Genomic DNA, 12693 nt, shown 5'->3' with positions numbered 1-12693 from the left:
CCAAAAGTGCAACTGAATTCCCCAACGAGAGAATTTCCTCTTTAAAGGTGAGTGTCCAGCATTCTGCCCTAGTCCTTTCTCAGGGCACACAGGGACACGGGGCCACTTACAAACACTGAGACTCTACACACCTTCAGTAAATATTTTCCTGTCATCCATGGGAGAGTCACAATTCAAAGTAACAGAGGGAAAGGCAAATGGAAAAGCATAAGCACTACAGAACAAGACAGGCCAGCCTAGCAGAGCTCTTTCTCGAGCGAGCACTGTTTGTTTCAGTTCCCATCCCAAGTTTCCCAGCTCAAATGAACATAACACAAAAAATCAGTTCCACTCCAAGAGTGGGTGCTCACTGAGGGGAAGGTTTTGCAGAGATCACGGATCCTCCTGGTTCACCCTTTCACCAACAATTGCACTTATCTAAAAACCAGTTTTAGCATGAGTATTTTTCAACTTTGCTCTCAGAAAACAAGACTTCAAGTTCTCAAACCTTGCTTCCATGCTGCATTAGACTAAATAACAATTGACCTCAGATTATCAAACAATTCCAATCCCATGTGATCACAGATTTTCTCATCCCCACTCAGGGAGTTCTGCAGGTTTGGCTGAGACTGGCTGTGGGCACAGCAGAGAGAAAAACAACAGCTATTGATAAAAGTCCAGCATAGGCGTATTTTAACCAGGTTTCACAAACCTTTTGTGTTGACAATCCCCACAGAGGGTTCTCACAGACAGAGGTAAGGTGTTTTATGGATGGAAGGTGTGCGGTGAGACAGAACGTGGCCTGCTGGCTCCCTGGGGGAGCTGGGAGCACTGCTGTGAGTCAGCCCCGTGTGCTCAGAGCCCTGTCACTGCCTCGTCACCCCGAGCTGGCCTTTCTGTCAACAGCCTCAAGAGCAGAACTTCCAGGAGATCTTTATGTCCAAACACCAACCCAGCTCCTGGGTCACTGCCATTTCCTGTGCAGTTCCATCCCAAAGTGTACAACCTGCGCTGGTGCTGCTCTCCTCAAGCACACAACCACAGTGCAGCAGCTCTCAGCAGCTGCTCACTGCTGCAGGTGTTTGACAGAGGCAGAGCTGCCTGGCTGGGCAGGCCGCATGTCTGAAGTGATGCAATCACTCCCGGCCTCCCAAAACCTTAAGGCTGCAGCTCGCACACCCCCCTGCACCTCACTCCTCCCCAGGGCTGAGCATTCCCACTGCTCCCAGTCACATCAACCGTGACCCAGAGGGACACCTCTGTCACCTGGAACATCATCCCGGTGAGTCACTGTGTGAACTGCAGGTAGAAATAAAACAATTGCTCCTATTAATCCCTGCACTCAGTCTGTGCCATCTCCTTTGCCCCATTCTTCTCTGCATGTCCTTAACAAATGCCCCAGGCAAAGATCTGTTTGCACACGTCAAGACAACACCAAATTTTCACCTGTGCATGAGTCCTTAACAGGAAAGCCACAGCCTGTGGATTTTTCCTGACTCCAGCTGGACTGAGCTGTTCCTCCTGGCAGCCAGCAGCGGTGAATCAGAGGCCTCTTGACAAACTTTAAAGCATGAGGTGAGGCTGCTTCCCCGTGCACCTTTGTAAAGGTGTTTTGTGTTTGGTTTCTGAATGCCAGAAAAAACAGTCACGTCTGTAACTGGGCTTGATAAGGGCATTTGGAAGAAGTTTCCCACGCGGCTGTGGAAAGAAAACTTGGACAGCAGAGAAAAGGGGTTTGTCTGAAAAAGGAGCTCAGAGACTCATTTGTTCAGAGAGCCATGGGATTGAAATGGAAAACATGGAGCAAAAACTTTGGATCTTCAGGGGATGTCATGGGCTAATAGTGCTGTGAAGCCAGAAGTCAGATCTCTGGCAACACCAAACATTGTAATGTCGTGACAGGCATCACATATCACAGCCAGGGCAAGAAACATGACGTGTCTCACACAAACCCCCTCGAACTCAGACAAAGTCGTGAAACTGGAAAATGCAAAATACGTTTGTATTAAAATGAAACATAGAGTCTTTGACCACTATCCTCCACTCTTACCCTGTACCTTCATAAAGCACAGGCTCAGGTTTTGGAGCAAAATGTTTCCAAGCAGTTCATAAAAACAATTATATATGTATATATATAAAGCATTCGCTGTGCATCTCAGCGGAAGGGCACCAAAAGACTTAAACAGTCATCAAAACACGCTACAGTTTTCTCTTCAAGTATCACTACTGGCTACTTAATGTTATCCTTTGGGCTACTTAGTATCTATTGAACTATGTCATCATTGAGACTTTTAACAACAAACTGCACCGAAACGACCGAGTGTATCGACAGCGAAATGAAAGCACAGCGAGACCACAACAAAGTGCAGCACAACGCAACAGCACCGCAGGAAAATAACACCAGAGCAACAACAAACCCTCGGCTGATGCTCGGCTCTTCCCGCGCGCAATAAAACCCTTTTCCTCGAGCTGGGGAGGCCGCGGCACAGTGACACCGGCGGCCCCGCTCCGGGGGAACCCCGAATTCCGCACCCGCGGCGGGTCGGGGCTCGGCGGGGTCGGGGCGGGGAGCGCGGGGCCGGCCGGGGGGGACCCTGCCCGGGCTCGGTCCTGCCCGGGGCCCGTCCTGCCGGGCTCAGTCCTGCCGGGCTCTGCCCTGTCCTGCCGGGCTCTGCCTCGCCCGGGGCCCGTCCTGCCGGGCTCTGCCCTGCCGGGCTCTGCCCTGCCCGGGCCCGGCCCCGCCGCCCCGGGCCCGCCGCAGCTCCCGCAGTAACATGGCGGCCGCGGCCCCTCCGCCCCGGGGCCGCCACGGCCCCGCGCTCACCTTCAGTCAGTTCCATTCTCACGGCCCCGCCGCGTCCGCCCGGCCCCGCGCAGACAAAGGCGGCGGCGGCGGGGGCGGCGCGGGGCCTCCGCCTCCTCCTCCCGCAGCACCAGCAAAGGCCGCGACGGAGCCCCGGCCTCGATTTCCGCGCCCCCGCCGCTGGCGCCGGCTCCGCCCCGGGGAGGCCGCCCGCCCCCAGCGCCCGCCGCGGCCGAGGGAGGCGCTGGCGGGGCCCGGCGGGTCCGGCGGGTCGGCGGCCGAGGGAGGCGCTGGCGGCGGCGGCGGCGCTGGAGCGGCTGTGCCGGTGCGGCCCCGCCGAGCGCCCCCGCCTCCGCCCGCCCCCCCGCCGCCGCCGCACTGAGCAGCCGCGGGCGCACGCGCCGCCCTCACCCATTGGCCTCTCGGGCGGCGCCCGCCGCAAGGCACCACGGGAGGTGTAGTCCGGTCATGGGGGGCGGCGGAGTGACCCCCGGGGGGGGACCCGGGGACGAGAGAGGACGGGACGGGATTTGTGTCCATTTCTGGGCTCCTCGGGCAAGAGGGACAACGGGCTGGGCTGGGAATAGCTCCAAGAAAGGAGATTTAGAAAGTGATTCTGCTCCTCGCTTCAGGGACCTTCCTAAAGGCCCTTGTACAGCGCAGGAACATCCATAGGTGCATCTCCTCGGGAACAGGAGAGGAGACTCATCTGTTTCCCTCATGCACACAGGGGGACGGCTTCTCACTGCCAGAGCAGTGTTGGGTGGAGAGGCCCGGCCCAGGCTGCTCCGGGGGCTGTGGCTGCCCCATCCCGGGACGTGTCCGAGGCCAGCGCGGCCGGGAATGGCGGGAGGTCCCTGCCCACGGCAGGGCCTGGGCCTGGATGCGCTTTAAGGGCCCGTGACAGGGAGCGGCGGGTCCCGTGCCGGGCAGGCCCCGGCGCGGCTCCGCCAGAGGCTTCAAGGTCCCCCCGGGTGGGTCCCGAACGCCCGCCATGCTCATGACGTCATCTGCCGCTTGACGTCACTCATCGACCCGTGATGTCACCGCCCGCTCGCCGCCGCCGTTCTCGCATCCAATCAGCGGCTTTTCCCGAGGACTCCTCGGGTCAGGCCCCGCCCCGCTCCGCTCCCATTGGGCGGACCTGCAGCCGGGCCGGGATTCTAACGTCTGATTGGCTAACGTCAGGGAGGCGCGGTGCGGCGCGATGACGTCACGCCGTGGGCACCACAGAGCGGCGAAGGGTCAGAGCGGCGCGCGCGGAGCACGACGGGACGGGTGGGAGGAGTGCGGCCGGCGGGGAGCGGAAGCGGAAGCGGGATCGCGTTCGGGGGATCAGCGGGATCGGGACCGGGATCGGCGTCACCGGGACCGGCACCGGCACAGGGACCGGAGACGGGCAGCGCATCCCGGCCGGCCCAGCCGGGGACTCGTGGGAGCCCCCGGGGCGGCCCCGACGCGCCCGGCAGCGGCTCGGGGATGGGTCCGGCCGGGCCCCGGCGGCCCCCGGCGCCCCCCGGAGCTGCCGCCGACCCCCGCGGCTGCCGGGGCTGAGGTCCCGCCGCCCCCGCCATGGCTGCGTGCGGCTGTAACGCGCTGCTGGCCGCGGCCAGGGCCAGGTGAGCCCCGCATCCCCCGGGCTCTGTTCCGCGTGCGGGGTGGGCACCAACCTTTGCGGGGTTTGGGGGGTTGTTTGCAGTTTTATCCCGTTGCCTCCCAAGAGATGAGTTGCTGGCACGGGACAGGTTCTCAGCATTTCAGCCGTTGCTGGAGGATCGGGATCTTGGCCACCAAACCGATTTGGCGAGGTTGATTTGGTGCGGAGCAGGTCGGTTTGGGTGTGATGCCTCGGCGCTCTGGCACTGTTCTCACTGAAACAACTCTCCAGTTTCAGGGGCTGCCATCTCCTGGCACACTCCAGCCCTCTGTGCTCTCCAGCCGTTGCTCTTGTCCATCTGGTGGATTCCCAGTTAACCTGGACTCCAAGAGACCCCAGAACCCATCCCTGGGCACGCCATGCCTGCCTGGGCGCTGCCCTGCCTCGCCCACCTGCCCACACCTTGCACACCTCCACCAGCCCACGGCAGCAGCTCCCAGGGGAATCCCTGCCCCACCAAAATCCCGGAAACCAGGGAGCCAAACCTGCTAAAACTCTGACAAAACAGATCTTAGAGGCTCCTGTGGGGAAAAAGCCCTTGCGGCAGAGAGTTGTGGATGAGCTGAAGCATTACTACCGTGGATTCCACCTGCTCTGGACTGACACCAAGGTGGCTGCCAGGATGGTGTGGAGGCTGCTCCATGGGCAGGTGCTCACCAGGAGGGAGAGGCGAAGGGTAAGGGCCACAGCACCTGGATAAAGTGATGTAGAGGAGGCTTAACCCCTTCTTTGGACACATTTTGTGTGTCTGGCTGAGTGATAATCTCTGCTGTGCTCTTCTCCATGCAGCTGCTGAGAACTTGTGCAGATCTCTTCCGGCTGGTTCCCTTCCTGGTGTTTGTCATTGTCCCCTTCATGGAGTTGCTCTTGCCTGTGTTCCTGAAGCTCTTCCCTCAAATGCTGCCCTCAACGTTTGAGACGGAGTCCAAAAGGGTTTGTGTCCTCTCTGGGGCTGTGGGGTGTCCACAGCTCCTCAGAACATCTCTGCAGGGCTGCTGTTCCCTGCCTGCTGCTGCTGCAAGCGAGGATCAGCCTCCCCCAGTGCATGAGACATTCCCACCTTGTTCCTGAGCTGAGTGGGACGGTTGAAAGGCTGTGCTGTAGACAGGGATCAGAAGGGATGTGCACAGCAATTCCATTTCCTACGTTATATTTTCTAATTTATAATTTTGTGTCTCCCAAATGAAGGAGGAAAAGCTGAGGAAGAAGTTAAATGCAAGGCTGGAGTTGGCCAAGTTTCTGCGGGAGACCATTGCAGAGATGGCCAAAAGGAACAAAGCAGACTCAGGAAAAGGGAAACAATTCTCCTCTTACCTGCACGAGGTAGGATGGGTCCTGCTGGGGATGGCAGCCGTGGCACAGACACGCCTTAGGTGCTGCTGGTTTGGGCAGAGAACACAGGATTTGTACCGGGATTGTCGAGACATCTGACAGCACAGAGCTGCCCTGTCAGGTGCTGTTCCCTGGGTGCCTCCCTGCACCTTTCACCCCGTGGAACTTCCGGTGGCCACTCAAAACCAGTTTCATTTTGGCTTTTAACTGTGTCCTCCTGTCTCCGTCAGGGACAGGAATTGCAGCGTGAGGAGGGGGCAGGGGGGAGGAGATCCCCAGGTGGTCCTGCTCAGGTTTGCGTTTGCTCAGATGCACCGCAGCGGCCACCAGCCCAGCACGCAGGAGATCGTGCGCTTCTCCAAGCTCTTTGAGGACGAGCTGACCCTGGAGCACCTGGAGAGGCCACAGCTGGTGGCTCTGTGCAAGCTGCTGGAGCTGCAGCCCATCGGCACCAACAACCTGCTCCGCTTCCAGCTGCTGCTGCGGCTGCGCAACATCAAGGCCGACGACGAGGTGGGTCTGCGGCAGCACACGGGGGCTGCCTGGGGCCTGCCCTGTGTCCCTGCCCGCACGCCCTCCACAGCTGGAGTCCAATAGCGATGGGAGGCAAGCCCTCCTCGTGAGAGATTCCAGGAGAAAACAGGATGAGGGTTCGTCTCCCGGCACCCCTGCGCTCCTTGGGGAGCTGTAAGGAAGGTGGCACTGCAGATGTTGTCACTAGAACATTTCGTTCTGGAGTCATGCTGACTTAAGAAAAAAGGGATGTTTTTTGATGTGCAATGGGGTTATTTGGAAAGTGGAACCAGACTCACGTGTGCAGAGTGGAGGGACAGCAGGTTATGGCCATAAGTTGCAGCAAGGGGAATTTCAGCTTGATGAGAAAAAAAATCAGTGAGTGGGTAAACAATGGAACAGGTGGTCTGGAGGCTGTGAAATCCCCATCCCTAAAGAGGCTTAAAGCACAAATGAAAAACGCTGAGCAATTTTGAGCAGGAGATTGTACGGGGGGCCTCCAGAAGTCTGTTCAGGTGCAACCCTGTGCCTGGATGAGAACGTTGCTGTTCGTTCCAGGTGATCACCAAGGAAGGCGTCGGTGGCCTGAGCGTGCCGGAGCTGCAGAGTGCCTGCAGGGCCAGGGGGATGCGGTCAGTGGGGCTCACTGAGGAGCAGCTGAAGGAGCAGCTGGGGCAGGTGAGTGTGCCCTGGCATGGGCTGGTGTGGTCAAGTTCCTCAGGGGACAGATTCCAGGCAATGGTCAGGTACAGAAGGCACAGCTTCCCGAGAATTCATGCGTGAGTTTCAAGCTGGATTCTCACCTGCAGAGCTGAGCTCTAAGGCATGAAGGGTCCAGATTACGTCCCAGACAAATAGAACCAGGGCCAGATAGAAGCAAGGTGAACTTGGGGGGTATTCCTAACTCTTCAGACCCATTTCTTCTCATTACAGTAACTTAAAACTGTAAGATTGCTTTAAGGACAGAGGGTGTTGTATTAATAAATACGCACACAGAGCCAATACGAAGCAACTTTTCCTTCTGTTTTCTTCCAACAGTGGCTGGATCTGCATTTAAAGGAGAACGTTCCTTCTTCTCTCCTCCTGCTTTCCCGTGCCTTGTACTTAATAGACCTAAAGCCACAATCTGTTCCCATTCCACAGAACAAGGCGAGTTGTTTGAATAAAACTTTTAGGTTAATAGCTCAACCATTATACATTATAAAAAGAAAGGACTGTGATAGGAATCTTGTTTTCTGATCATATAAGTGGACTGAAGTTATGACTCTGTGTTCTTCTGCAGACAGGTGAAGTTGCTGGAGTGGTGACATCCGTACTTGAAGGTCAGGAGACCCTCCTGGATCCTGCCCCTGTTGTACAAGGAAGAAAGGTTAGAAACAGCAGTCTGCAAGCAGGAAAGCATGCTGAAATCATTGGGAATTGAGGGTGACCAAACCTTTCCAAAGCTGGACAAAACCTTTGTTTGACACCATGGCACAGAGCACAAGCAGTGTCTGTTCTTACACTGTGTGGGTGTTTTCCCCCCAAGAGCCTCAGAGTTGCATGTTCTGATTTAAGAGGCGAGGGAAGGGAACAGGGATCTGCTGTGGCACAACTGGTCCTGTGGCTGGGAGCAGCTGGTTATTCAGTACCACGTACTGGCTCCCAGCCAGGGAAAACTTGACCTGAATTGCTTCAGGCCTCAGCCCAGGTACACTCAGCTCAGAGAAAGCAGTTAAAGAGGACTTGTTTTTAGCCCTCCCACTGAATTTGGGTTCAGTTGTCCAAAATGAGCCAAAATATCTGGAGTAAGAAAGCCAGAGCATATGGTTCTCAGCATCATGCTGCAGTGAATTCCTTAGATTAGTCCCAGCTGATAAAAGCAGCAGCAGGAATCAAAGAATATTGTATCAACTGCCAGAAATATTTCCACACAGTTAAATTGTGCTGGGGAAACAATGGAAATGCCAGCACAACTTTCACAGAGTGAGCAGGGAACCGCCTTGCTCAGAAGGGAGAAGGGGCTGGGGGGTTTAGCCCTTTCTGAGAGGGTTCTGTGACTTACAGCTGCTTTCCTCTTAAAGAATGAAGAATTTGTGTCCCAGCCAAGAGAGAAGTTGGCATTCTCAGAAGTGTCAGTGAAGCCTCCCCCACGAGAGGTGAGCTTGTCAGAGTTCTTACACTTCCCAAAAGAGATTGTTCTTCACGCAGCTTGCCACCAAACCGTGGAGGTTCGTAGCACAGGATGCTGTGAATGCCGAGTTCAAGGCGCAGCTGGGGAAGCCGGATGAGAACTGCACTGAGGGCGATTCAATACAGAAATGCCACACGTGACAGAGAGCAGGCAAACTGGGGGAGGGAGCAGAGCACTGGGGGAATAACTGATACATCCTTGTACTCTTCCTTAATAATCTGCTAGGACAGACCAGCCTTCCCTTGGAGTCACCAGGGTGTCAAGAGCCACTTCTTGTCTGTAAAAACATTTCTGCAGTGATGATCTTTGTTTTGCCCATTTTCTTTCTGTGAATATTTGATTCCAATTCCGGTGCTTATGTGCACATCTGGGGATGCTGCTTAAGGCAAGTTTGGGAGTCCAGACAGACTCCATGTCCTTTAACCTGAAAAACTTTGCTCATCAGCTGTTACTCTCCAGAGCAGCTTCCCATGCTAAATGGGATGTCACCTTCAGAAAAGATAGTGAATTTCAAAAAACGTTTGTACTGCCTAAAATCTGCCCTTTTCTTTTGCCCCTAGACCAAAATGGAAGCATCCCAGAGCAGCAAGGCTGGTGCGAATGGAGCCTGACCTGGAGCCAGCGCTGGGAGGAAGCAGCTTCCATCTCCACACCTCCTGCAAAGGCAGCAGGGATTTCCCAGGAGGCTGCTCTACACAACAAGGCAATGGCCCCCAGGGGCCTCTCTCTCTGTCCCAAGCTTGTTAGCAACTAGGCCACTGCTGTCTGGATGGCCCCAGACATCTCTTTTGTGCTGGATCCTTGCCCTGCTAATTTTAACTTATGGTGTAAATATGTTAATAATGGTGCTGCTGTCTGTGCTGTTCCTGAGCAGGTGTTTGTGCTTAGCAAAGGCAGCTTTTCATGTCAGAGTGGCCTGTGCACAGAGCAGGCTGGGCTGGGGTTCCAGCAAAGCCTGTTCTGCAGTGTGGAATCCTCTGCAGGAACATCCCCACGCGCCCAGGGCCAGCAGCTTGTCCCGAGTGTCACAGCTCAGGCTCTTGGTCCTGATTAGGGTGTTTTGACCAGTGACCAGCCCACAGGGACCCACGTGGCCACAGTTTTACTGGGGAGGGTAACCACAGGGAAGGAGGGGGCCACGCTCAGTGCTGTGGTAGAGCTGATCAGAAGCACTTCAGACCTTGCTGGGCAGGAGCAGTGACAGGAACAGCCTCCACCTGTGAGTGTTTGCTTCCCCAGGGAGAGCTGTGCAGGTGCCACACACTGTGACAGAATCAGACTTGCACTTTCAGGATCCCTCTGGGACCTGCACCCCCTTCCCAAGTGTGGAGATCTGGTTAATCCTTACCAGGCTCAGAATACACACCAAGTGCTCTCCATACTTCGCAAAGTGGCTCCTCGCACATTCCGGTGGTGACTCAGTTTTTTTGCCAGACTCTCAGAGGATACTGAAAAGCTGTTTTTAGCATTTGTTAAATTTTTTACTCTGTCCTATGTAAATGCTGAGAAATTACTCACTTTATGGATTTTAAATATGTATATTTATACTTACTGTAAAATTAGATTTGGTGCTAAGTAGGAATGAAATGTCTCTTCCAGAGGTTAGACAGCCTTTAGAACAACCCAACTGAAAGCCAGTTCTCCAAGGTCAGGTGTGAGCCTGAGGCTCAGGCTCCTACAGCATCACAGAGCCAGCTCTCAGGTGTTCTGTGTCCTTAGCTCTGTACCTGAACTTCTCCTTGTTCATCCAGCCCGTCCGCAGTGCCGGATCTGTGTCTAATAAATGGGAGCAAATGTTATTTCAATAACATAACACCCTTGTTGTGGAGTCACTGCTGCCTCTTAGCGCTGCAATGAGGGAAGGCATCTCCTCCCACCTGGTGTTCCAGCCTGGGACTGCTCCTGCTCCCAAACCCGGCTGAATTTCTCCTGGCGGCCTTTGGAACCCCGGGGAGGTTTGGGGGGAAATGATCGGCCACCAGCCCGGAGAGCTTCCTGCTCCATCCGAGCACTGAGCTGTGCTCCGCAGAGAGCTCCTGCCTGGCAGCCCCTGCTCCGGGCACAGAGAGGAGGAGGCTGGCGGGTGTCCTGGGCGGGATGGAGGCAGAGCCAGCCAGCGCCGGCTGCCGAGGAGCAGCGCATTCCTCTGCTGAGAGGTTTCACAGATGGAGAGTGAAGAGGGGCTGGCGGGGAGCCCGGACATCACCTGGGCACCGCCCGTCCATGGGCGAGCTCCGGATGCGCTCTGCTGCCACCCACGTCCCCGTCCCGCAGCCGTGCATGCACCACCACGACCACGTCACGCTGCTGTGTGTGCGGGGCTCGTGTGTCCGTTTGCCTCCTGTGTTTTCAATTTAGAAAGGTCTGGAAGCTGGGACTCGCTCTTCCTTGGATTTCCCGCGGTGACCCCCAGCCGCACACCCGGGTTCAGCCGAGCACAGGCTGTGGCAAAGCCTCCGGAGCTCCTCCCAGGGGAGCCGGGCCCTGGGCAGGCAGAGGGGATGAACCTGAGGCAGTCCGGGCCCCTTACACACCTCTGAACAAACCCAGATCAAAACCCCCTCCTCGCCCGGCCTCGGGGTCTCTGCGGCTGCAGGGCTCCCTGCGGGACGTGCCCGAGTCTCACCTCTGGCTGGCACCAGGACCCCTGTATCCTGCAGACACACAGAGGGGAGAGGCAGCAATTCTGCTTCATGACCTTCCGAGCGAGGGGAGGAAACGACCCCCGTGGAGCCCCATAAATCACGGGATTCTGTTCTGCAACGTTGGGCAAATGAAACGCTGCAGAGATCCAAGGCCGCGTGTGCTTTGGCGTGGGGAGAGCTTTTCCAGCCACGCTGGTGCCAAACACCTTCCAGTCTCCCCTCAGCCTGGAGAACCAGCTCCTCTGCTGTTTATCCCTCCCCCGGGCATCCTCACACTCTCTGCTCCGGCCCGGGGCCGGGTGTTGTGGCACCCGTGGCTGTCCCAGCCCTCCCCGTGCCCGGGAGTCGCGGGTTTCTGCTGGAGGCTCCTGTGCCAGCGCCAGCCCTGGGCCTTGCGTCAGCCTCTTCCCCAGAAAGCTGCTGGGGAAAGATGCCCCGGTCAGCACTTTTGGAGGAGATTAGTATTCAGAGGGAAAAGCAGTGATTTAGTGCGGCCCAAGCACAACAAAGGCTGGGATTTACAGCTCCCGGATCCCAGCGCCACATTCCTGCAGCCCTTCTGCCTCTGCTATAAACGTGGAACAAAGGAGACGGAGCTTTATCCCAGCCTCAAGTCATGTGGGACAAGGGCTCCCTCTTCAAACCTTGCATGGAGCGGGGTGGGGTGCAGGTGGCAACGTCCCCAAGGTGTCCCCAGAGATGTCCCATCGCACTGCCCGTCACACTGTCCGTCCTGCCTCTCCTCATGGTGCCCACATGGTGCAGGGCAGGGCCCAGGACAGCGAGGCTTTGGGGGAGCCACATGCCCCAGCTGCACACACCTGGCTTTCTCTGCTTGGCTGTGGGCGCCCAGGTAGGCTGGAGCGGGACCCTGGGATCCTGCTGACCCCACAGCTGGGTGGGACACAGGGATGGAGGGCAGCTCAGGGGGCTGGGGGCACCCACGGCCCCCAGGCTGAGGGGAATCGCTCCCCACCATCCGCTGAGCTGTGCTCCAAGCTGCGGGATGGCACAGGAGGTTCCTGCCACGGCTGGCAAGGGGTCAAGGCCCAGCTCAGCGCTGGCAGAGCAGCCACATCCTGGGCTGGGGCCAAGGGATTGTCCCGGCCCTGCTCAGTCCACGGGCTTTAAAAGGAGAGAACGAGGAAGGCGAGGAGTGCAGGAGACAAAGGATGCTGTGAGAGCCAAACGCAGCGCAGGCCAAGCACTCAGCAGCCACTGGTGCCCAACACATCCCACCCACGCTGGGGCTCCCGAGGGCAGCACCTTTAGATCCTCCGTTGCTCTGGAGCCATTTCCCAAGGGACCCTATCCCAAATCCCTCCTAAGCAGAGCCCTTGGTGCTGGGCAGTGCTGGAGGGGCTGCAGGCACCCCCGGGGCAGGGTCCCAGCTGGGGGGTGCTTTGGTCCTGCAGGTCCCCCACAGTGCTGGCTGGGCACTGAGGGCAGTTTTGGGCTATGCCCAGCCCTCGGATTGCCCACATGGAGAGGATGGCTTACCAGGAAGAGTAGAGAAGGAGCTGAATCCTCCTGCTGGGGTCCAGCGTTCAGGCAGCTCTGTCCCACCAGCCTCCGTGGATTCCGCTGGGTG

General features: G+C 57.2%; 2 protein-coding genes across 6 annotated transcripts in view; one reads left to right on the top strand and one right to left on the bottom strand.

The window, feature by feature from the left end:
* Positions 1 to 3084, bottom strand: part of NSD3 (nuclear receptor binding SET domain protein 3) — a 34647-nt gene extending 31563 nt beyond the window's left edge. The window contains exon 1 of one of the 5 annotated variants that reach the window (XM_066206439.1): positions 2804 to 3084. The gene's annotated coding sequence lies outside the window, so the exon portion shown is untranslated. The remainder of the gene's footprint in view (positions 1 to 2803) is intronic. The other 4 variants (XM_066206438.1, XM_066206440.1, XM_066206441.1 and 1 more) reach the window with 4 other exon arrangements.
* Positions 3085 to 4094: 1010 nt separating this feature from the next.
* Positions 4095 to 10257, top strand: LETM2 (leucine zipper and EF-hand containing transmembrane protein 2). The gene is made up of 10 exons (XM_066206283.1): positions 4095 to 4401; positions 4671 to 5115; positions 5229 to 5372; positions 5628 to 5762; positions 6081 to 6284; positions 6843 to 6962; positions 7323 to 7433; positions 7567 to 7653; positions 8348 to 8422; positions 9018 to 10257. Exons 1-10 carry the CDS (start codon positions 4355 to 4357, stop codon positions 9066 to 9068), a joined length of 1419 nt encoding a protein of 472 aa, XP_066062380.1. The 5' UTR covers positions 4095 to 4354; the 3' UTR covers positions 9069 to 10257.
* The last annotated feature ends 2436 nt before the right edge of the window (positions 10258 to 12693 follow it).

Source organism: Chamaea fasciata, unplaced genomic scaffold, assembly GCF_029207755.1.
Source record: "Chamaea fasciata isolate MVZ Bird 193981 ecotype frontalis unplaced genomic scaffold, bChaFas1.0.hap1 SCAF_30, whole genome shotgun sequence".
Lineage (NCBI taxonomy): Eukaryota > Metazoa > Chordata > Aves > Passeriformes > Sylviidae > Chamaea > Chamaea fasciata.
This window is presented reverse-complemented; position numbering and strand designations above follow the sequence as displayed.